The sequence below is a fragment of the Strongylocentrotus purpuratus genome, unplaced genomic scaffold (genome assembly GCF_000002235.5).
Source record: "Strongylocentrotus purpuratus isolate Spur 01 unplaced genomic scaffold, Spur_5.0 spur5_scaffold_10, whole genome shotgun sequence".
Taxonomy (NCBI): Eukaryota; Metazoa; Echinodermata; class Echinoidea; order Camarodonta; family Strongylocentrotidae; genus Strongylocentrotus; species Strongylocentrotus purpuratus.
This window is the reverse complement of record NW_022145595.1, coordinates 23,044,443-23,070,148: the sequence shown is the minus strand read 5'-3', so window position 1 is coordinate 23,070,148 and position 25,706 is coordinate 23,044,443. Positions and strand designations below refer to the sequence as shown.

Genomic DNA, 25,706 nt, shown 5'->3' with positions numbered 1-25,706 from the left:
AATGCATTGCCAGTAGTCCCCTGAACAACTGCCAGAAAATCAGAAATGTCTCCAGGGGAGTGTTTCACAAAGATCCTAAGTTGAACTTATCTCTAAGTTGGACTTAACAATTATGGAAAGCTGTTAGCATCTATAAAAATATTTGTAAAAGTTATTTTAAAAGACATAAAATGTTGATTCAAATCAATCATATTTTGTATTATCATGGTAGATTTCATGTTCTTGATGTGGAGTTGAATTTTTGCTTTTGAATATATTTTATTTTAAGGCTACAAATGGCTCTCCATAATGTTTAAGTCCAACTTAGAGTTAAGTTTGACTTAAAATCTTTGTGAAACATCCCCCTGATGTGTTGCCGTTAGTGAGACAGAAAAATTACAAAGTGACATAAAATGATTATATGTTTTCGAAATATCGCCTCTTACTTCATATGGTATAACGATTCCAAAAATAAAACCTGATTATAAAACTTGTGCAAGGCTGGCACACTGTAATAAGTTCAGTGCTACAAACGTGTACAAGACCGACACTTAAAAAAACAAAGTCATTATCTGTGAAATATTATACACTACAAAATTATAAACTACTATTTGTTCATGGGAAGCTTTACATTCACAATATGATCACCCATCCTTTGTATAACAGACCTGCCATGGACTATATCTTGTTATACAATATCCTGGCATCGTCTAGCCGTCTCCATTAACGGGAGAGATGAAAAAAAGGGTAACATACAGAATTTAAAAGATTTAGGAGTATGTACTCAATTACAGTCACAAATGATTCCAGACAACATCTTCTATCAAACTAAAATTAAAATATCACAAAAAATTCTCTATTTAACTTAAAGTAATCATATATTTTGTTTCATCATAAAAAGACATTGTTAACACACATTTTTTTGTTCTGTAAGTAGCGATGTGCCTTCAATATAAATTCAGTCTTTGAAGATATTTTGTTCATTAAAAATGATTTGTGTATGTTGCCTGAGTTTAAATGCACATAGTGAATATGTAGCTCATTTTGAACGAAATGCTGCAAAGTGGTATAAAAAAGGGTCACAAACAGAGTTTACAAGATTTAGGAAGATGTACTTAATAAGTCACAAATGGTTTCAGACAACTTCTTTTATCAAAATAAAATTAAAATATCACACAAAAATTCTCTATTTAACTTACAGTGATCTAACATTGCGTATAATAAAAAGAAATTGTTCACACATTTTTTGTTTTAAAGTAGCAATGTACCTTCAATATAAAAATATTTTTGAATGATATTTTTTTTCATTACAAATGATTTGTGTTTTTTTGCCTGAGTTTCAATACACAGAGTGAATCTGAGGCTCACTTTGAATGAAATGCTGCAAAGTGGTATAAAAATATATTGACATCTTATTTTGGCAAAGATAAGATATACCAAATAGATGATTTGAATGCATAACAATAACATACATTTCAAGTGTAGTATGATTATCATGGAAGATTAAATGGTGCAATCATTTCAAGCTAGCATTTTAAACTACTGGTTTTTTAATTTCCTGCATTTATATTTTAAACCTATCTCTATCTCTTTCCTGCATTTGTTTCTTTTCATTGCTTGGCACTGATAGAATCCTCTTTGTATGAAACATTAACTCAAATCAAACTCTTATAATACTCATTATGTATGCTTTGTATTTATTAAGTTGATATATCAAATGAAATTTCAATATTTGGCTCCTCTTATTTCATCTATAGCTAGGAATATCCATAACTCCTCAGCTTTCACTATGTTGTAAAATTAGTTAATTTTTGTTGATGTTATATAACATTATTCACTGTATATCTACATGTATGTACTTTTAATGCCCTGCATTTTCCAGTAAAATGGAATTGTCCTGGGCTATTGTTCTCCTTTGTTGTGCAAGTTTGAACAATAAAGTGATGTTTAAAAAAATATAAAAAAGGAAAATATTGATTGATACATTAAAAAGACAAAAGTATACTCCATATCACAGAATAGTTGCTAATACTTCGTTGATACTTAAATTAGAGTAAAATAAGTGATATTGTAGTCTCTTGTAAAGCTATGGTCAAATGAAATAGGACTAATCAGAATCAAGGATTAAAATTTCAAGATTTTTTTCATAAAACAATAATCAGTAAAAACTATCTTATAAAATCAAACAGAAGTCATACAAGTTTAAATTCACAATACAGAAATAAAACTTATTCCACTATTCATCATTGTAGATGTAAAAACATATACTATGTGTATACCACACAAAACAAAAATATACAAAGTAAGAAACCAAAAAATATATTCTTTAATAGAAATACTGGTATAAAGTACCCAAGAAGTAAAATGTTATAATTTCACCTCAAATATGTATAAAAATCAATTTAGATGGTAAAATACTATTATAGGCAAAATAATACTTTCAAATCATGTATATATATTCTCCACTTTTCTGAAAATATTTCTAGATAAAAAAAAAACTTGATATTTGATTGATGATAAGGCACTATGCGCTGAAGATATACATTTGGAAGACTTTTTTTTTTAATTTGTAAGTTTCAAAATTTCAGTTTTCACCCGTTTTTATTTACTGCTGGTTATAAATGCAGCTTTTCACGTTTCCACATGATGTATCACTCGTTCATGTACATCATTTCATTTCCTTCATATATGCAAGTTTCCATGTACATTCGGTTAAACACACACACAAGATAAAAGGCATACTCAATCATTAAAAGAAGCATCATGTAATGTTTCTTACCTGAATGTTTGTTAACCTATCAATTAGCAGCATAATTAAAACTTGAAATTTAGAAAAGTTTAAAAAACATTAAAGGTGTCTATCGATAGTCAACAAGCTTATGTAAACAAATACATGCCACTTAATTTACCTCATTAAACAATGTTTTCATTTTGAATCTGTCAAGTTTTGATATGCAAACAGCAGGTGTAAGTGATCTGGATTTATCACCAGTCTTTCCACCAATCGCAAACTGTAAAGCGATACTGAACTGATGAACTTTCTGCCCGAGCATACTGTTTATTCCACAGTGCCATCTCATGGTCAACTTGCCGACAGTGCGGAGACCAATACCCAATTCGCATTTCGCAGACAGAGGATTCGACGTGAGAACCAACAGCGCAGTTTGGGAAACAGTCAGTTACGGAACCATCCGCTGCAGCTGACCTGAGATGGCGCTAGATGGCTTTTTGCGATAGTGCTTCTAGTTTAGTATGGCTTTAAACATAGGCACTTATGTAATGAATAAACTGTTCAAGCTATGTTAAGACCGACAGAAGTACAAGTTAAGTACCAGGAAATGTCACACACTTACTTTGTGTACAAAACATTAGTAAACCAAAAAATTAAGTCACAATAATTCTGGATTCCATTTTTTGTGGCAATGGAAATAGGGATGAAAATCTTAGAAGGCTTGAAATACTAAGAAATAAGAGAGAACACCTCATAATTGTTTTACACTTATTTGATAAGTGCATTATATGATAGGTAGGATAAGAAAATAAGCATAGTGAAGTATCTCTACATGATTATTTTGATAAATGCACTAAATAGGAGAAAATATTAATTTGCCCTTAAAACGTGAGCTGCTCAATGTAGGTTTAAAAGTGCAAATACTTCTATTTTGGCCACTAAGCATATATACCCAGAATTATAAAGAAAAAAAAGGCATGTATTCAGTCAAAACACATACAAATCTGTGCAATTTTCCTGACTACAGCTCATTATGTATTCATCAGTTCATCAAAAAAATATCGCTAATCAGACAAGACGTTCGTTGAGTAGGCATGATAATGTCTTAAATGCTGTATTCATATAGTATTGCCCTGGGTAATTCTTAGGTTGCGTCCAAGCGATTTTTGAAGCTAGAATCACAAAATGAATGACAAATCAAAACGCTGTTACTGCGGGAGAGCGTTCAAGCGATTTTACATCAACACTGATTCTCGCTCATTTCAAGCCCAGCCACTGCTCATCAAACTGTGCACTTTGACCCAGGAAGTATAGGTCAACTTCGCTGCGTGCTTTCTGAATTTGTTTACGGTCTACTGTTGGCCAAAGGGAAGCAGGCCACGATAATGATGTGATAGAATTATGATTGAGATCTCTGTTTCGTTCCAGCAATTTTTGGCGACCTTGATTCAAAATGCATTTTTACGACCGACCAAAAAAAAATAGCTTGAAATCGCTTAAACGCAACCGTGTTTTAAACTAAACATCTTTGAAAAAGCGTGTTTCTAGGGTGAAAAAGTGTCGCTTGAACGCAACCTTACAGAACAAGTTTACAGTTGATGTGTTCGACCTGAGGTCCTTGCAGAAGTGATCGATCAATCCTCAGGTTCATGCTTTCCACCACGATTTCTTCTTTTCTTTGGACTTCTTGTTCCTGGATGATGGGGGGAAGGGCGGAGGAGATATGGACAGAACGAGAGACTAGATTGAGACAAACTACCACACGCTGTTAAGAAAAACACCTACAGTCTAGTATCTAGACTACTGATGGATTAGCAGTTTAATACAATAAATGAAAATTAAATGAAAGAAGGATGGAAATTGAATTGATTGGATTAAAAGGAAAAGAGAAAGTGGATGAGATAGATCAGGACAGAAGATGAAATAAAGAGTGAAAAAAAAGAAGATAGACATGAATCAACCAGCAAGAGGAGATTGGAAGGAAAGAGAGCAAATGGTAGCAAGAATAGAGGGGCAAAGGGGCCGGAAGAGGGTTGATAAGATGAGAGAAAATGACATGAATGTGGACAGATGGGGACAGAGAGATGTAATAGAGGTGAGGAGAGTTGGGGGATAAAGAAAAGGGAAATAAATCAAGGCTAAGGTGATCAAGATATTTGGATACAAGAAATGGGTGAGATATGAGACATTAGAAACAGAATATAAAGAGTGATTACATAGAAGGTGAGAATGGAGGATGCCGTGAGATGCCAACAAAGAATGTAAGGTTATAAAAGGAAGTATGAACAAGGTTGAAATTGAAAATCATGAGATGATGGAAGGATAGAAGAGAAAGAAAGAGGAGAAAAGGGGGAGATAAGACAGAATTGAATTAAGCATTGTATATGAAGTAATGCACCAATCTACCCCACATGTAAGAATGTAATGGCATGCACATTAACAAGACTCGGGTAATATTTCGTGTAAGATGTTACTTGTATACAAGACATGTTAAAACCACATGTAAACATGACAATAAAGCTTCTGCTTTTTCATGCTAAGTTATATGCATCTACAATACATGCTTCTGCTAGAATGAATGAATGAACGGCTTCTCATTACTATTATTATTATTATCATTATTTTACTATCATGTTAATTTATCATGTTAATTTATCACAGCCTTCCTGCTCCCTCACACGAAAAAGGTATATCAAATTAATGATATGCGATATATACACTGTACATGTACATCCCAATACTATAGCATGAAAATGGTTACAAGTACACATATATATAACTAACTACAATCATACATTTTAAAGGTTCATTTCGAGGCTCATTTCGAGGCTCATTTCGAGGTTCATTTCGAGCCCCAATTGTTGACTTTCGTATTATCCACGGAGATAATGGCACTTCCGTAAGATTCGTTTTAATAGTGCTTCATTGCACGAGGGTATAAAGACTAGTGAAATCTTGGGGCCTGGCTTTCAAAGAATGACAGAGTATATAACGTATGGGGAAGTAAAAGAGTGCTTTAAAGAAAGTCGATATCAGGGACTGGTCAAGGACCACCTTAAGTGTTGTAAAAGTCAAGGTAAAGGCCATTGCAGACAGGATTTTATAAAAAGAATATAGGCAGAAGCGAAGACATGAAAAGAAAGAGAGAGGGAGAAAGAGAGAGAGAGAAAAAAGAGAGAGAAACAAAGAGAGGAAAAGAAGGAGAGAGAGTGAGAGGAGAGAGAGAGAGAGAAAAAAAAGAGAGCAAGAGAGAGAAAGAAGGAGAGAGAAAGTGAGAGGAGAGAGAGAGAAGAAGTGAGAGAGTGAGAGGAAAGAGAGAAAGAGAGAGTGAGAGGAGAGAGAGAGAGGAGAAAGAGAGAGAGAGAGAAAGAAAGAGAGAGAGAGAGGAAAGAGAGAGAGAAAGAAAGAGAGAGAGAGAAATAAAAAGAGAAAGAGAGAGAGAAGAAGTGAGAGAGAGAAAGAGAGAGAGATAAAGAGAAAGAGAAAGGGAGAGGATTGACAGAAGATGAAAGTGTTTAGAAACAACACTCTCTTAAATCAGTGTTTCATGAAAGTCCAGAAGTTTGAATTTTTAAATATTTTTTTAATTGATATCTGACAAGACCAACACCTGAATTTAAAAAAGTCAAATATTCAATGTGCAAGAGTCGTGAAAAGGTCATGTACGCTTCAAAGAAATTCAGAAGCTTGCACAAAAACCCTGTGCACATCAATAACTACACTTTAAATATCAGGAACATTTCAAACTCTGTGGTGCCCCCTCTAATCTTTCTGACAGGTCAATGTAGTCACGCATATGAGAGGATTCACGGACTGCGCCTCTGTAATCAATAATGTTTACCTTAGAGGACAAAAATAAAAGGTTTTCTTGTTTCTCAACTAGCATATTGTCTGTTCAGAGCCAGAAGGGTATTAGCATTGCGCTCAAAAATATATGAGTTAATGCCCTTCTGGTTCCAAACAGAGGATTTCATCAATGTTGTCACTGCAAAAACAAATTAGTTTTATCATGTCACTTTTTGTTTCATGTACCAGTGAAGCACATGATTGAATCAAGCCTGCAACAAGTTGAGTGATTAAATTTCTGATCGACTTAACACTAATCATGGATATGTTTCATGAGAGATGACAGCTAGCGTAGAGGCAATTTCATTAAAGTGAACCGGTAACATTGTTGAAGGTTGATGGAAAAAAATGGAATTTTTGTATGAAATGTTATTATATTCCTTCTACTGTACTAACCCTCTAACATTCACAAATTCCTGAAAAAATTCTCAAACCACAAAGATATTTATGGTTTTCTTTGCAGGTGTCAATGTGTAACCCCCTCTACCAGTAAATTCTCCCAACCAATTTTGGAATTTTCCCAACCCTTTTTCCATGAAAATAAAACAGGCTTTTTAAAATCTGTCAACACTGAAATGATTGGAATGGTATACACATGCAGAGCAAATTCACTGCCTTGTGACGATTTACATTCTCCTAAAATTTAATAAAATTATTATAATATAGTTGGGAGAATTTAGGAAATGATCAGATCAGTTTTTCAAAATTGGTATCATTAATAATGGTCTGTTTTCATTCAAACTTTGAGATTATCTTTAAGTGTACATCTAGCATTGAAGTCGCTACCTTAGCACCATTTTTTCTCATCTGAACAATGTTACCAAGTCCCTTTAAAGATGAAGTTTACTACTGGTCATGAGATGGCATCTAGAAGGGTTTAAGATGATTATTAGATTTTAAACCTAACTGCAGGTCGGTAAATTATTGAATATGTTATAAATATCCATCTCTTATACCACCAAATTGTTAATTTTAACCACAGATTCATGCCTTTGCCGATATCGTGGATGATTTAATTGTTTTTATTTTGGTACACCCTCCACCAAATTTCATAACAGACAATAGGGAACCAGAAACAAGCGAGATATGAGAGTGAGAGAGAATGAATGTCAGACATGTCAGAACAACACACACAAACATACCTTAAAACACTTTAGTTGGATATTTTATTAGACAATGATATTCAAATTTACCTTTCAACAAAATGTTTCCAAGTTGTAGGGCTCGATGTCTGACCTAAAGGAGCAAAAGTATGGGTCGGGTTTTCGGAAAGATCGTATACAATGCAGGAACTGTACACACAAAAGAGCATGAGCCTGAATTCTGCATGTTTTAGGGGAAATGACCCGACCTGGAAATACTTGCTGTGATTCTCGCGTAATTTCGAAATGGCTTTTGGGAGAGGGAGGTGGAGGAAAGATGATGATTTGAAAAGATTTTGATCATCATGTAGTTAGAAGCATACTGGAAGGAATTGAAAGAGAGAGAGATAGAGAGAGAGAGAGAGAAAGAGGGAGATAGAGAGAGAGAAAGAGAGAGAGAGAGAGAGAGAGAGAGAGAAAAGAGAGAGAGACAGAGACAGAGACAGAGACAGACAGAGGAGTGGGGAGGTGAAAGAAGAAATGGGGGGGGGGGTAGGGATGGGGCAGGGATATGGAGAAAAATAAATTGGGGGATATGGCTGCTGGTGCTTAGAGGATAATGAAGAATAAGGAAAGTCAAGAAGAAGAAAACAAACGTAGAAGAAAAAGAAGAAAAAAGAATAAGAAAAAGAAAGAGGAGTTCGGCTGAAGTGAAAGAGAGATGAAGAAGGAGGATACTGAGAAGTAGAATAAGACAAAGAAAACAAAGAAGGAGAAGGAGAAAAAGGAGGAGAAAAAGAAGGAGAAGAAGAAAAGGGAATCAAAGGAGAAGAAATGGATAAAAAGAAAGAGGAAAAAATAGTAGTAGAAGAGGAAGAAGTGAAAAAAAAATAAAAGAAGGTCAATCCTCTCTGTTTTAAGACCAAGTTAACCTAGTCTGCAAGCACAGACCCTAATGTGACACTTTATAAAAAAGCATTGTGCCTTGAGAGAAGCCTAGCCCAGCTACCTACTGGTTGTGTGTCAGGAGCAGCTACAGTGCATGGCCTATTGGTAGTCTTATAGTGCAGACTCACTTTTACGACTGACCAGGATTTGTGCTTGCAGGCTAAAGTTAACCCTAAAATGGCAGGTTCTGCTCCCCCCCCCCCCCCCCTAAAAAAGGTGAGATCATCAAGAAGCCTCGTTTCTTTAGGGTTCAAGGGGACATCATAGGGCAAATTTGCAAAACACTCTATTTGATTTCACAAAAAGTTAAGGCAACTATACCTTAAGGTCTTCTATACTGAGTAAACCTTTTAAAATCCTGTTACTACATCAGAGAATCTGATAATAGTAATAATAATAATCCGTTTTTGTATATAGCGCTCAATAGACCGATCCAACGATGTGCCTAAGCGCTTTACAGATATAACATGTAAGAATGGAAAGATGACTACTTACGTGCTCTCCATTATGACCTCCATTTTCTTCTTCAGCGTGGCCTGGTATATTGAGTATCTGGGAAAGAGAAAGCAAAGAAACATTTCATCAAAAATTAATTGTGATATCCAAATTGTATAAGACAAGAACAGGAAGGGAAATTACAGAAATAAAGGGAGGGGAGAGAGAGAGGGAGTGGAGAGAAAGGGGTGGAGAGAGGAAGGGGATAGAGAGAGAGAGAGAGAGAGAGAGAGAGTGGGTGAGAGAGAGATAGACAGATAGAGAGAGAGAGAGAGAAAGAGAGAGAAAGAGAGAGAGGGGGGGGGGGGGGGGGGGGGGGGAGGGGGTGGGAGAGAAGGAGGGGGAGAAGAGCTAGAGACACAAGGAGATGAAAAGAGACTGATCAAATTCTTGTCTCGGTATTTTTCGTTTCCTTCTCTGTATTCAGACCCCTTCCCCTCGTCTTTTCCCCTCTAACATTTCCAATTCACTTTCTTTCCATCAAGTCAACATTCAATCCATAATCAATTCAATAAGATACAACCCAATCAAATTTGTCCCAACATCACACAAATCTCTCCCAGACTAATTGATGACAACAAACAAAGAGATAGAAAAGAAACGAAAGCAGAGGGGAAGAATTTCGTATAATCCTGGCTTCTCAAGGTTGAAAAATCCCACACACTTTTACCAGAGCATGCAGTCAACTTAAATACATGTACGACCATCAAGTTCACAAATGTAATTAGAGAGAGAGAGAGAGAGAGAGAGAGACGCTTTTTAACTGTATATTGCATTTTGTTCTATGGTCATTTGGACACGAGCATCATCTTGATAAATCAACTAATAGCATAATACTGTTTCGATCTATGATGGTGCAATTAATTTTGAGTGCTGACCATGCAAATACGATTGCATTGATTGATTTTTTTTGTTGTACTTTGAATTTGGCACTCGCTTCATCAAGCCTGGGAAAGAAGGGGGTGGGGTGAAGTCGTACTGTTTCAAACTTTATGTAATAATTGTTTTAAAGACCATATCCGAACTGAAAAATGAAATGGATCAATCATATATCAATAGAAAGCTAAATGCCATAGATTACATTAACATCAATTTATGCTATTTTAGTGTCTGTCAGAGGAGTATCAGCTCTCTGAAAGCTCAAAATCTAAAGCTTTGAAAATCAAAAGTTGTCGACCTAAAAACTGGCTATCGACATGATGACATCATCTTATGTGGAGTACGCATATTCACAATGACTTTGCATTACTTAAGCACATCGCCTCAGCTATATAGGTGAACCGATGGGGTCCACATGTTAAGTCGTCACTGTAACTTCAGCAAATTTGACCCCTGTTGACCCGTAATTTGGAGGGGTGCAGAAAATGAGGTTTTAATTTGCTTTTGTGCAATAATGAAAGGGTAAATACTTGTATTCATTTATATTTGTATTCTACATTCATTCAGTTTTCCATTTATATCAAGTTGTATTTTTATCGGATAGGATCTTTAATATTGATATGTATTGATTGCAACATTTTGCACACATCTCTATAATCTGCCATTCTAATACTGCTCCTTTTTGTTTCTGGGCTTCAATCTCGGTTTAGCACCTTCTACTTTTCTTTCTAACAAATCTTGGCAGCATATCTGTCCAACCAAATTGCATTTTCATACTGGTATTCCATAGTAGCTCCTACCCAATTTAAAGTTATATTTTAACTGTCAAATAAAATAACATAGGTTTTATAAACATTCACGCTGCATATTTCACGCATACAACTTTAACAAGAATGCAACAGTTCAGAGATTGATATAAAATGAAAGATAAAATCTGATATAAGAAGCAATTTCTAAAAAAAAATGTTCATTTTAAATGAGATAAATTATTTTGGAGATAAAATCGTGCTCAAAATATCACCCCGGTGGTCATTTCAAAAGAACAGTGGAGAAAATGCATTGTCTATAGATGCATACCAAATATCAAAATCCTGGGAATAAATTATACTCCTAAATCATATGTGTAGTATGCAGAGAATCTTAAAAGGACATGTATTTAACAGACAATAAAAAAAAAAAAACATAGATAAGAAAATATATACTCTCCATTTTGTGACCTTGCGTAATACAAAGTACATGTACACTGTACACTGTAGTTAGCTAATTAATTAAGTTATATCATACATACAATTGATTAGAAGTCAAAGGTCTGTAAATATAATGAGATCAAAACTAACTCTCCATCATCATGCAAACTTTGAGTGTTTCAATGCGAATCTAATTACATTACAGAATTCAATAGCCATTGATTATTTGGACAAAGCCTATTCTTTGGCCATTCAAAAGGGAAGTATCAAAAGAATATTTCATTTGAGCAAGCACTTTCCTCCTTTCATAATTTCCTAAATTACCACGTCCTGTAAAAATCAATTTCAATTATAGCAGCCGTAGTTTACTGGACTCTGGAATGTAAATATACAATCTTCACCTTTCACCTTTTCTGAAGGTTACACTAGCACTTCGTTTTCTGATATTATTTTTCTTTTTCTGAAAGACTTAGTTCTTGTTCTCATTACTCTTGATATTCTTGTCGCTACGATTAGACATAAAACTAAATTATGTTTTAAAATGACAGGGTTCATAAAGGAAATTATGAAATGTATGTTACCCTGAAGAGAAAAGATTCATATACAATTATGATATACTGTACATAAAAACTATCTACCATTCATGCATTTATATTAGAGAGAGAGAGAGAGAGAGAGAGAGAGAGAGAGAGAGGATTCTCTTCTGCAGGATTTGTTATAAAAAAGAAGAACAAAATATGACTTTTTTGCTGAGCAACCAAAATTCTGAAAGCATCCTGAAATCAATACGGAAAATAGAAATGTTCTGCAAGAGCACATATATCGATAATACACCTACAAATGTAGCGGAATACTTAAAGAATAAACAGAGAGAGAAGAAACGTACACAGACGCACTGCATTAGCACATTTGGATGAAAGGCGCTGACTGTGTAAACGTGTCTGAGAAAATACTCAATAAATATTGATTTGAAGGGAATGAATCGGGGAAAACGTGAGCTAGCAGTTCAAGCTTTCATGATTTATCATTTGCTGGAGTAGAAAATTATGTCAATCTAATTAAACGCTATTCTGACTTGGGAATTTTAAGATACCATTTCAGTTCTTATTTACAGAACATGTACTGTACATACGACCAGGCTTCTGGCCAGGGGTTTGTTTACCCTCTGTTCTCATTGAGAGGGAAAAATCCTATGCACAGCATCTCGACATTCCAGACAATATCGCCCAAAACATGTGTCAGGAATGGACTATTTTTTATCAAATCGCATGCACAAATCTTTGTGAAGTGCCTCACTTAAAGTTATTTCATTAACCTGTTACGAATGACTGCGTTTCTATAGTAAAAGCAAAATACATTCTGTGTTGTTAGGTAGGACAAGCCATAATATTTGTCCTACCTAGCAACAATTATTGTATGCAATTCACTTTCTGATTATTGAAAACAATTATTATGAAAACAGGTGAATAAAATAGTTTGTAACATGGCACTTAACCATCTCCCAGAAAATGCAACTGCATATACATGTACATGTACATGAGCAATACAGTCAAATGGAATTCAATAACTGTGACACAAAACACATATCCACTAAGTTTTTTCATAATCTTCTGGTTTATGAATAACTAAACTACAAATAAAAAAGTTTCACTCTTTCTTTCCGCTTTTCAATGCTCAATCCTCAATGCCCCCTTTTATGGTCTCTATAAATAAGGTAAGAAACACCAATTAAGGGAGGCCCAATGACTAGGTTTTTTTTTAAATACTACATTAAATCATTAATATAAATATATTTAAAAAAAGAAATATAATGCCTTCATTGTATCCCCGCTATTTCACAATGCTGTCATACTACATTGATTATTTTCCGGTTATAGATTTCCAGATAAAGAAGGGGGAAAAAAAGGATCAAACAAAACGGATGAGAGAGGGCAGCATTTCAAAAAATGACATTAGTAACCTAAATACCAAGGAACTTTGTACTTTGTACATCCAAAGTAAGAATACATCATTTTGCTTTTTTTTTTTAGCTACAGAACTTGAAAATCTCAATAAAAAAAAAAAATATATAAACTTGCAAAAGATCACATGACTCAGTAAGTTTGTCTAATTTTTGTATTAATTTGGTATCAAGATGATATTCAAGACACAACAAAGAAGTTAAAAAAATGGCAACTCTGATTATATCCTAGTCATATCCACAAGACTGACACAATAGACCATACAAAAATGATATTGCCACAAATGGTCAAGAGTTTGTGACCACTGGTTGATCTGGGGGGTGTTTCACAAAACTTGTCATCAGTGTCAAATAGCAGTTTTTGTTATAAGCTACTGAAATGCTTGCTTCTGATTGGTTATCAGCATATTTTTTCCTGGTTTTTGTCATTTGTCATTGAAGAAAGGCTTTGTAAAATGGGTCCCTGGAGTTGGTTTGGCAGAGTGACTGGAGCATGATAATCATAATAATAATATTCCGCATTTATATAGCGCTTAATAATACATCAATGATGTCTCTTACCGCTCTACAGATACATTCTTACCCCTATCACTAGATTCAGGATTGCCCGCACACAATGTATGCACACTCTCCACTCCCTGAGAGCATTCCAACCAGGTGCCATTTTACAGAGGCTCACAATGTGAGCAAACTACATAAACGTTTACATCATACTGGGTTCCCCTGGGTAGAGAGTGGCAAATGTAGATGAACGTCTTGGCAAAGGATGTTAGTGCCGGGCTTGGATTCGGAATCCGTACCTTGTGATCTACAGTCCAGTATAAATCCACTAGATTACAACACCTCTACAAATGTTGTACATGCAAAGGTGTACAGATATATAGATGTATTCTTATACTCACTTCTTTCTTATCTCCTCAATCTCTTTGTTCTCCTCCTCTTTGAACTTCTTTAGGATGCCTCCCAGGACTGTGATAGGTAAGTTGACGTACTGGGCGACCTGCAAAGCAGTACAAAAATAGAGAGGATGATTGATTAATTGGTTGATTGGCTGACTGCCTCTCCCTCTCCCTCTCTAAGTGCCATATCGATTGACATTGGCGATCATGCTGTTCCACAACCCTCGGTTCCTAGCCTTCTCTATTAGCACCACTCCCAGTTCTTTCACTCCTCTCTCTCTTCCAACAATTTCTGCAGACTGTCCATTCAAAGTATCCTCCTTCTTCCCCTTCTCCTCCTTCCCACAATTTTCCCTGTCAAAGCAAGATTCTCCAGGCCTTCTTTATGTGTAATGTGACCCATGAACTTCAACTGCCTAATCAACATCTCACGTATCATTTTCCTTTGCACTCCAGCTTTTCTAAGTCAAAGAACTTCCTCATTACTAACTTTGTCAGTCCAAGGAATTTTCGTCATTGACTGACTGATGAACTGATTGAGGGATCGATTGATAAATTGATTGTATTCTTTAGAAGAATGGCTTGCAGGCCTAGCTAGCAATGGTAGGTTGACAAAATCGGCAACCTGTCCAGGGAAATATGAACATCAATTGATTGATAGACAGACGGATTGGTTCGTCTTTAGGACACTGGTTTGGAGGATTGAGAAGGGAAGGTAGATGACACACAAAATGGTAGAAGACTGACTGGTTGGTAGATTGATTAATTGAAAACTTCAGGAGAATTGCATGCAGACCTTGAAAATTGTTTTACTACGCAATGCCACCTGTGTTATGACAAAGAAAGAATAATTTATTCCTGTTTTAAATTATGAGTAATTGATCAAGTTTTTTTGCTCTGTCACTTCCAGGCACAGTTAATTTCCACGCAATCTACATTGTAGGTACCCCTGAAGGCTAGTACAGGCTTTTAGGTGAGCGAAGGTCAGACCACACTTTCAGAAATTTTACAGATGTAAAAAACAAAACAAATCAAATCAATATTTTACAACTATCATTTTTATACAATCTTAAAGCGGGACTGCACTACTTGTAGCTACTTGCGCCCTCTATATAGCCAACAGTGGTACCTGTTGATCCCCTATGGTCCCCTTTTTCTTATGTTAATTGAGAGCTGATATGATGAGATGACCACCCGCCAGTGACCAAGCATGATGGTCTAATCCCTCCTAGCCAAACTAGTGCAGATAGGCGTTAAGTAATTTCACCTGACTTTTTTGACCCACCTCTTGAGAAACCTGAGAAGTAGTCTTTCTCTCCATGACAAAGATTTTAGCCACATTCTCATCCGGTCCAAGCTGTATTCTTCTGAGGAGCGGGAAATCAAGGGCCTTCAACTCCTGAGTACCTAGGATAAAAAAAGGGACAAGAAAAATAAAAATTATGACTGACCATAGTCATTTTCTATACTATTCCCAAAGAAAATTGTGACTGGACTTGAGCTGAGGTCGTACAACTAATGCCGCTGCATCAATCGCTTCAGGGTCAATATCCTATACAAACACATTTTTTTTTCTTCTTCTAAATGTACATATATATGCTTAGTAAGTTTTTATTTATTTTTCTATTTAATTTGATTTTGTGTTTACCTTGTTAGGGGCCTCATGTACAAGCATAAGTTGCTTCTTAGAGGTCCTGGCCTATAATTTATTCTGTATTTATGACTTATGTTTTTTTATGATGCCAAATAAACTGAACTGAATTGAATTGAACCATCATCGTTAAGCATCCATCAAGTTTTTGTCAGGCTTTGGGGGGTCTACTTGTACATGTTACTATGCAGTTCCGCAGTCTATATCGGGTTTTTTTTTTTTTTAAAGATGAAAGATCATATTTTTACGAGGCAACATTGCATTATCGTATTTCACTTGTTTTATTGTACTGGTTGGCATCTCTGCTATACTGACCCAAACTGTAACCCTAAATCTAACCTTAAACCCAATTCAAACCTTAACCCTAACCACGTATCTTTAATGAAATAAAGCTTAAGGTCAACATTGGTGAGTGAGGTTTGTTCCAGGGCTGAATTTTTGTTGAAATTACATTATGATGAGTACCATGAAAGAAATTCATAACAAGAGTCTATTTTGCCATTGAAGAAATTCAAAAGAAATATCTATATCAAAGCATTAAAGCCCCACTGTCCTACTTGTAGCTACTTGCTCCCTCTATATAGAAAACTTTCCCAATCGGTGCCTGTTGATCCCCCATGATCCTCTTTTTCTTATTTTAGTTGAGAGCTGAGTTAATGAGATAGCCACCTGTCAGTGACCTCGCTGTGTAGTATTGACGGTCTTTAAACCCCTGATGTTTCCTTAAAAGCTCTCACCACACATACGCATCTCCCAATGTTTATGATGATCTGATGCATCTTAAAACTTACCTGCACTATTTGAAACAGAAAACAAGCTGAACTCTTCCGGTGGATTCTCTACCGCAAATTTAGTAAGAAGGAGTTTGATGACCTCTTGGGTCGATTGTGTGCTGGAAGCTCGGATGTTTGAGACCGTACCATACCTCGGTCTGAAGGCCCTCGTCTGAGTGAAGCAAGAAAGGGATTGTGATAGAAGATGAGTATGAAATGGATAAAATCTGTGTAAGTGTTAGTTTCATTGACAAGAACATCTTAAAATATAAAAATAAGAAGTAGTAAGACAACAGAGCAACGGGACAACACAAAACTAAAACACATCTTTTTTCCTGACTGACTTCAACCAGATATTTGAAAAATAAGCAAGACCATAATGATTCTGAGAGCCCATACAAACACAATTTGAACTCTATGTGAAATAATAATAATTCGCTCTAACTTAGAGTACATTAGTCCTTTTCTACATTATCCATGAATTTCTATGTTATGACCACTCAAAACCTCTGTAATTTACACTCTTAAATTGTCATAGCTAAGCATTATTGTGAAATGTGAATACTTCAAATTTTTAGTCATTGGCTATAAAGTACAGTGTGTTTTGATTTATGTTTTTTTTCCAACCAGAGAGTTCTGAGGGGTGTTTCACAAAACTTGTCATCAGTGACAAATGACAGTTTTTGTTATAAGCTACTGAAATCCTTGCTTCTGATTGGTTTTAAGCAGATTGGTCACTGATTCTTGTCACTTGTCATTAAAAATAGGCTTTGTGGAACACCCCCCCCCCCCCCAGGACTTAAGGCCCTCTTTGATTTCAAATCCCAATCTGCTATTTACCTTGCTGTTATAGAGATGCCCACTGAAAGACATTGTTCTCCTCCTCAAATTTGACTTCTTTGGCATCGTTGACGAAAGCAGCTTCTGGTCAATCTCACCGTTCGGTGAACCGTTTGCTGCCTTCTCAATCTCTGCGATCACATCATGATTGTTCAGTGCATCTCTAGGCAACGAGTTGGACATTGTCAATCGATCAAACACGGCCATATTGTCCTCTTTCTTCGAAACACCATTCCTGCCTCCTTCTTCTCGCTCGTGATCGTTATCAGATCCTTCACAATCCTCTGGGATCTCCGACACGCTGTCGCGCAGTTTCGTCAGAGAGCGTCTGTTTCGCGCGCCGCTTCCCATGGCATTCATGAGCTTCTCGTCGAGTCCGTTCTCGTAGGCCAGCCTGATGCTCTTGCGCTTCCATGTAGGCTCTTCTTTCTTGAGGCGAATCACCTGCTGAGTTCCCCAGTAGAGTTTTAGGACTCCGTATACAACAGGCATCCCCTTCCTCTGTAAATCAGTAATTACAAGAAGTAAAATAAAAAACATTTATTTTATCAATTGAGTAAAATTCTGTTACCTAGGTACATGTACATGTAGTATATATTGGATGTTACAATGTTTTTGCCCTGGCTTAAGTTCAACAGTCATCATATTAAAAGAGAAAAGGAAATTTCATGGAATAGATATTACCAGATACAAATGAACATGTACTAGATCAGACATATTTGCTATCCTTTTCAGTATCCAAATATTCATTAGTTCCTAGAAAATGCAGTAAATATCCACTAGAGCACGACACCTATACACAAATACATAAAGTTTTATTAGTTTAAGTGGTCATAAAAGCATCTAAATGTAGTTAATTAGTTAGTTAATTAGTTAGTAAGTTAGTTAGTTTCAATGTGTGATATCGATGTTACTTACTTCATGAATTTGAAGCTGTTGAGACGGCCTTGAACCAGCAAAGTAAAGATTGTACTGCTTGAGATCTGAAGCAAACGATTGCCTGTGGAAATGAATTGAATTGAAACATGTACATGTAGAATATCGTAAAACTGAATATGATCTAACATGTACTGGTATTTATATCAACTCAATTCAATTTCAATTTAGTTCCATGACATGGGTGGATCCCTTTGGTTTCAAAAATTAAAAATAATGTCTTTTACACTGCGTTATAATGATACATCAATTAATTTTCAGCCAAACATTTGAGAGACCTTCTATTTCTTTTTTGCATTATTATGAACATCTTGTTTCCAAAGCTTTATACCAAAGTGTGATTTTGATTTGTAATGATTATATACTTTATCAACTTTTTTTTTAAATCGATACATTGTAAACATCGTGTAATTAGTCTCTGGACTATTATGTTGTATTTTTAATACACCATATCAAATTTATTGGAATTGAAACTGAAAATATTTAAATCCAAAAAGTTTGAAAGTAGGTACTGATACCTGATATTTTTGATAATATACATGTATGATAAGTCCAAAGTGCAAAGAAACTACTGAGGGAGCCCTTTCATCTTTTGGATAAACTAAGAAATTGCCATAACTGTAAAAATCTACTGTACAAAGGAGAGAAAAGATTAATTTAAATCACAAATGGCATAGGATGTGTTTTCATCTCCATACTCCATAACTGTTCCTCATTTGGTGGTTGAATATTGCAGCAACTTATAATTATGAGTATGTCGTTACAATCTGATTACAATCTGAAAATCTGGAGAAAAAAACAAGGGCCTTATAAATTAGTCTATGGGATTTGATTTTTGAAAATATCTAAAATCATAAAGAAAACCATTGCAACCAAAGATGGTGAATCTGACTTAAAAATGAACACTAAATGAAAGTAAATCTTTCTTCTTTGTTCGTGTGACAACGCTCCAACAAAAAATGATTTGCAGTCGATATCCTAACCTAACTGAATTTCTAACCTCAACCCTAGACCAAACACTCTAACAAACCCTAAACCTGACATTTAAGACCAAATACCAACCATAACCCTATGTCTTTGATGGGGAGGCGCAATGGCTCAGTGGAAGAGCAGTGGTCTTGTAACCAGGGGGTCCCGGGTTTGAAACTAAGTCAATGCACTCGTGCCCTTTGGTAAGGCATTGATCCTCATTACCAAGTCCCTCAGAGAAGACTTACAGCCGTCGGTCTCCTGGTTGCTTACTTACAATCATCTGCATCCTTTCTTAGCAGTCAGGTAAAATAATCTTCAATCATTATCAATCATTGAAATAAAAATTCCAGAGCAGTTGTCAGATAACCAGATTGTTTGGTTCTTTAGGTCAAGACCAGGGGAGTGTTTCACAAAGACTAAGATTTAATTTGACTTGAACTTAACTATGGCAGGCCGTTCATTGTTTGCTCTCACCATTATGATCTTTAGATATTATTTTTCCTTCAATAATGAATTATCAACAAATGTAAATTCTGTAGATTTGAGACCATGATTTGTATGTCCTTTCACAGACTAAATAAGTAAATGGTAAAGCATGAACAGCTTGCCATAGTTAAGTCCAACTTAAAGTCGATCTTAGTCTTTGTGAAACACCCCCCAGATCTGTCCTCTTCACTAACCTTGTCACATGAGACCTGTATCTCGTCTCCAGCATGTCCCCTCCTTCGTCCGTCATGTTTGCTGCCCTCTAGTGACTATAACAACAACATCTGATCCACGTTAGTGGTTAAACTTCCGTTAAAAACAGAGGTCCCAAGGTATACCCTTTAAAGAGATAAAATGAAAACTGTATGTTATTAGCATGTTTGCATACATTTAATATGCATGTATGTACACAGAATTCAACAACGAAAATAACATGATGTGACAAAATTAGTTAATAAAGAGGTCAGGAAGATAAAAAGGAAAGTAGCTATGCAGAGCAAGCTAAACATAACATTTGTTTTTTCAAATCCTGCGCTAAATGCATGTAGACAACAAAGAAAGTATATTTCATTTTGTTAATGTTTGATCATTTTGATTAAAGCTTTTCCCATGTTACAGTCAACAATTTGATATACCGGTATAGATTTATGCTATAATCATCAATGGAGATTTTCAACAATATCCCTGTTTTTTTTCTCAATTCTAATTAATTCTTGTAAGATTCCCCACTCCCCTCTTCCTTCCGCCTTTAAGTGATTAATAAAAAATACATTATAGTCTAGACTCTAGGGTAAACTTTGCAATTTAGCTAATTGTTTTGCTTAATCGAGACAGTTTGAGATCACATTTGGTTTCACCCGAAGAGGAAGATGCAACCTTGAAAATATGTTCATGAAATACCAGCATGCTTACTGCACATAACAGACAACATGTAACAGGAAGGGAAAATGTGAAATCTAATTCAGAGATGTGCTTAAAATAATCTCATCATATTGCACAATGGGAAATCTTTCATTCGTTCATTGACGTCATGTGTATCTAAACCCAGTACGGAATGAATGCAGGGAATATCTGATGATTTTCACACTATTATGAATGGTGGGAATCACATTGCGATGAATAGAATAGAAAATGATGAATAGAATATAATACAGAGGAAGAGGGAGGGAAGAGAGAAAAGACATATAAAGAGAAATTGAGAATGGGGGAGAGAGAATGTGAAATAGAAAATAAAGAGAAAGAGAAAGAGAAAAGAGAGAAAAGAGAGAAAAGAGAAGGAGAAGGAAACAGAAATGCACAAACAAATTGAAAGCTACAAAGAGGAAAGAAAAATGGAAAGATAAGGAGACTGCAATAGCGAGGGGGGAACGAAGTAAAATGTAAAGAGAGAATGAAATACAGAACACAAAGAGACAAACCAGAGGAAAAGAAGAGAAAAACAGAACAAAAATGACAGAAGATTAAGAAAGAAGGTCAAGCGCAAGAGAAGAAAGAGAAAAGGATAGGACCAAGCAAACAAGCAAGGAAGTGTTTTTAAGAGCATAAAGACCTGTTCAAGAAATTTAAAGGAATCAAGAGAAGACTTACCTGACATAGATCTCTGCGGATTAATACATGTAGGTCAACGGAGTCTGCTTGGTGTTGACTCGATCGAGTGGCATCCTTCTCCTCTTGAAGCAGCAGGGACACTGGCCTAGCTCTTAGGAAATCATTTCAGGGCCTGGGAGAGAGAAACCAAAACAAAACAAGACAAGACAATCAGAATCAGAAGAACAACGCAGGACTCGGGGTCTAGGAGGGCATCAGAAGGAGATAAGTGGCCTGTTCACATTGCTAATCAAATTGAGTTTTGAGAAAGTTATGAAGAACTCATTTTGTGTATGGATGAGCTGAGAGACCATATGAAGAGTTTAATTCCAAAAGGAGCTAAATCCATTTTTGTAACAAAGAGAAGAAAAAAAATTGTTTACCAAACTTTGTACTGACGTCTATGGAAAAATAATATTAGAAAATACATTTTTCATAATTGCTCCCAAAATTTAGGTAAATAATTTTGTTGAAATGCCGGTACTTACATGTAAGTGAACAATGTTATGATATCAATAACTCAATTTTCATCAAAAGTGGATTTAGCTTGTTCTGGAATTAAGCTCTTCATATGCAGTATATGTGTAGATAACAACAAAAACGTAAACAACGTTAAAAAAGACTCTGTAAAAGTATTTCCATAGATACAAAATGTAGCTTAAGCCTGAGAGGATCTGATCCTGGTTTAGTGGTTGGATGATCAAGTTTTTGAATGTTTGAAATTTGCTGAACAAAAACAAAACAAGCAGTGTTTTCCTTTGAAAAAATGCAAAATTTCTACCATTTCTACTGGACAGTAGTCGCTATGACAAGAGAAAACATGTATGCTTCCATATAAGAAGCACTTTGCTATTAAAAGGACTGAATATTTTACACAATATAATTCCCCCCCCCCCCCCCACGCACACACGCAGAAGTAAAAACATGCACAAAATGACAACAAATTGCATGGTTCAGCTCCAGGGTAGAGATGACAAATATTAAACTCATATTCAAATAAACAAATGATGCAAAGTTGCATTTAAATGCAGAACAAACAACAGTACAAAGTGCATTAACTGGAATACTTCCAAAAGTGCACAAACAACCTGTACCTGCATTACAAAGTCATGTTTACAAGTGTGTAGTGAATCATATATGAGTGCACATATACATCATAATGTGTCTACATGTACAAGCCTAGATGGATTCTGACAGTTGGTTTAAACGCGTAATAAATAAACATAATATGCAGCATATTACCAGAGCATACCAAGTCAGTAGGAGACTTGATACACAATCATAACCCTCTCACCTGTCTATAGCTGTGTTCACACAGAACTGATGTACTTTTAAATGTTGAGTTTAATCCTTCAAGATATAAACAACAATCCACTATGACGAGGGTTCGCACAGGATTAAAACAACGAATATTCAAAGTTAACTACAGTTGTACAACATACAACCTGGGGGAAGCATTCATTTTAACTATAAGCTGGCGCAACCTCAAAGTTAATTGCGTCTCCACGGCACATATTCATATAACCATATGAGTGAGGACCCCCTCCCTGCTTATCACCGCTATTAACCTCATAATCTGTTGTGGTTTGTGACTTTGAGTGCAGCCGCATGGTCCCGAACTACAATAGGCCTGTCCTCATCAGCTCCAGATTGCCAAATAGCCCGCTATTTCTGATTTGGGAAACAATACTGCAGATACAAATTGCGTCCTCATCAGCTCTAAACTTGACCTCTAAACTTGAAACTTGACCATGAGGAATTACCTCTAGATATTTTGCTCAGCGTTCGTGCATAGTGTGAGTCTTCAGGCCGGTGAAGCAGACCGGACAAATAGTGGGATATTTTGCAAGATATCTCGGGATGATGACCTTGACCAATAATCCCGCTAATTGCAACTTTGGGCTGATGAAGATGCAAATTAACTGGATAATTTGCGATCAGGATATAGTTCAAGTAGTGGGATATTTGGCAATCTCGAGCTGATGAGGACAGGCCTAAGGTAACTTCAAAGTTTTATACCACGACCTAATCTTGAAGTTATCATGTGAACCACGCTTATATTTGTTGGATCAAGAAGTCACTGAACCTCCTTGGGTGGATCATGTGGAACAACGGATATATACAAACATGCATCCCACCTCTGCCATCACTTTTAAGAGAGCACTATTTTTAGAATGATTTGCAGCCGCACGGTTCCGAACTTCGACCTAATCTTAAAGTTCTCATGAGGTGGTCTTCATCATCTCGAGATGGCCAAATAGCCCGCTATTTCTGATTTGGGAAATAATCCCGAAGTTACAAATCGCCGCATCTACATCAGTTTGAGATTCGCCCTTGAAACTTGAAACTCGACCTTGAGAAATTAGCTTGAGATTTTTTGCTCAGCGTTAGCGCTTAGTGCAAGTCCTAGGTCTGGTGAAGACGCACCGGATAAATAGCTGGATATTTTGCCAAATAGTGGGATATTTTGCAAACTATGCCAAGATATCTTGGGATGACAATCCCGACCAAATATCCCGCTAATTGCAACTTCGGGCTGATGAAGACGCAAATTAGCTGGATAGTTTGCGATCGGGATAGTTCAAATAGCGGGATATTTGGCAATCTCAAGCTAGTGAAGACAGGCCTATGTGAACCTCGCTTATATTTGTTGGATCAAGAAGTCACTGAACCTCCTTGGTTAGATCATGTGGAACAACAGTTGATATACAAACATGTATCCCACTGCTGCCATCACTGTTAAGGGAGCATTATTTTTAGAATGATTTGCACATGATTCTTACTACTATATGACACATTAGCATGCATCAAAAACAAGCTTTAGAGATTGAGAATGAAGAACAGTACAGTTGGTTTACACATACCTCATGGACCTCTATCGATGGTAGAATACATGTAGGCCCCAATTTAGAATCATGTGCAAATCAGCAGTTAATTAGAATCGGCAACTCAAACAAGAAATAAGTTAGATTTCCATTTTAAATAAACTCTCCAATATTTTTGTGGCTTTCCACATATGGAATATACTCTTATATTTTTTTTATCTCACTAACTACTGGTGCTTGCTATAACACAGAATGCCTAGAAAAGTGCAGTTATCAACAAAATCACACCTTTTTTTTTAAGTGTGATTTGAACTGTAATAGAAATTGTGTGACTTCAAGGTCATGTGGACAAAAAAGTGAGATTGTTATCCATGTTCACAGAGTAATTTTTGTATTCCCATATATATATACAGTGTACTGTAGCTCTGTGATGAAGTCCAACTGCACAGAAAACATTTTGGGAAAATGTACCGCGGTACCTGAATTTGTGAAGGAGCACACTTTGGAAATCATTCAAAACACTTCTAAATGTCTACCCAAGACATCAAGTCTTCTCAAAGAAAATATTCCAAAGCACCCTGACCTAAAACAGATTGTAACACACCTCGTTAATGGTTGTTTTGTCAAACAGGTGTTAGGTTGTAATTGTTTTGACTCTGTCAATTGAGCGAATCCAAATTAGCGGACATTTCCGTCTCAATGATGGGGTACAGAAGTTTAAAGCAACAAACAGACACAAACTAGTCGTGATTTAGGTCACTTGGCCCATACCAAGCATTGTCTTTTGACACCATTTCTTAGGAAGAGGATGCTGTCAGTTTGATATTATGTGAAAATATAGCACTTTAAGGGAACTTGTGATCATCTTGCAGCTCCTCATAACCTCATAATAGCTGAAATAGCTCATTTATTTACTGGTACAAGATGTAATCACAATTAATGGTGTTCGCATGACACGTACATGTACAGTATGAAACTTAAAAGGACCACCCCTACCCCCCCTACCTCCCCCCCCCCCCCCCAAAAAAAAAAAAAAAAATTACCTAAGGAAGCTTGTTCTTCCCGAGGGCCCTGCCATTATCATTACCCAAGCAATTGCCAGGTCCCAAATTTACACGTGATTGGAGAGTAGCAATTGTGGATATTTGTCTTACCAAAGGAGGTTCGTGTCAGGTCAGATTGGAACCCTCAACGCTAGGATTAAAAGTCTAGTGATTGAATCACTGTACCACGACACCTAAACTAACTCCAAAGCTTTAAACCATGAGCTAAACTTTAAGTTTAGTGACTGTCGTGTAAACCCAGCTATCATTATCAGTGATATGTGACAAGCTCTCATTAGGCCTGTTTTCATCAGCCTGAGTTTGCCAATTAACCCGCTATTTTTAGACTCCGGATACCATCCCGAAGCTCAAAATTGTGTCTCCACCAGACCGATACGCTGATCACAAAATAGCTCGGATGGGCACAAATTAGCCTGCTATTTCCCAAATAACAGGATAAATTGGCAAACAAGACCAAGATTTCTCGGGATATTTTCTCAACCGAATATCTCGCTTATTGCAACTGCAGGCTGATGAGGACGCAAATTAGCTGGTTAATTTGCGATGGGGATAGTTAAAATAGGAGG

The 25,706-nt window shown here is 36.1% G+C and overlaps 1 protein-coding gene across 7 annotated transcripts in view; it reads right to left on the bottom strand.

Annotated features, from left to right (window-relative positions):
• Nucleotides 1–409: 409 nt before the first annotated feature.
• Nucleotides 410–25,706, bottom strand: part of LOC582290 (ras association domain-containing protein 2) — a 40,072-nt gene continuing 14,775 nt past the window's right edge. The window contains exons 2-11 of one of the 7 annotated variants that reach the window (XM_030979807.1): nt 21,252–21,384; nt 19,859–20,003; nt 18,189–18,270; nt 17,271–17,771; nt 16,449–16,602; nt 15,292–15,413; nt 14,010–14,107; nt 9,082–9,138; nt 7,750–7,792; nt 410–4,513 (exon numbers count right to left, since the gene is read on the bottom strand). In XM_030979807.1, coding sequence (XP_030835667.1) covers nt 7,753–7,792; nt 9,082–9,138; nt 14,010–14,107; nt 15,292–15,413; nt 16,449–16,602; nt 17,271–17,771; nt 18,189–18,270; nt 19,859–19,914 — 1,110 coding nt within the window. In that variant the 5' untranslated portion in view covers nt 19,915–20,003; nt 21,252–21,384 and the 3' untranslated portion in view covers nt 410–4,513; nt 7,750–7,752. The other 6 variants (XM_030979808.1, XM_030979806.1, XM_030979809.1 and 3 more) reach the window with 6 other exon arrangements.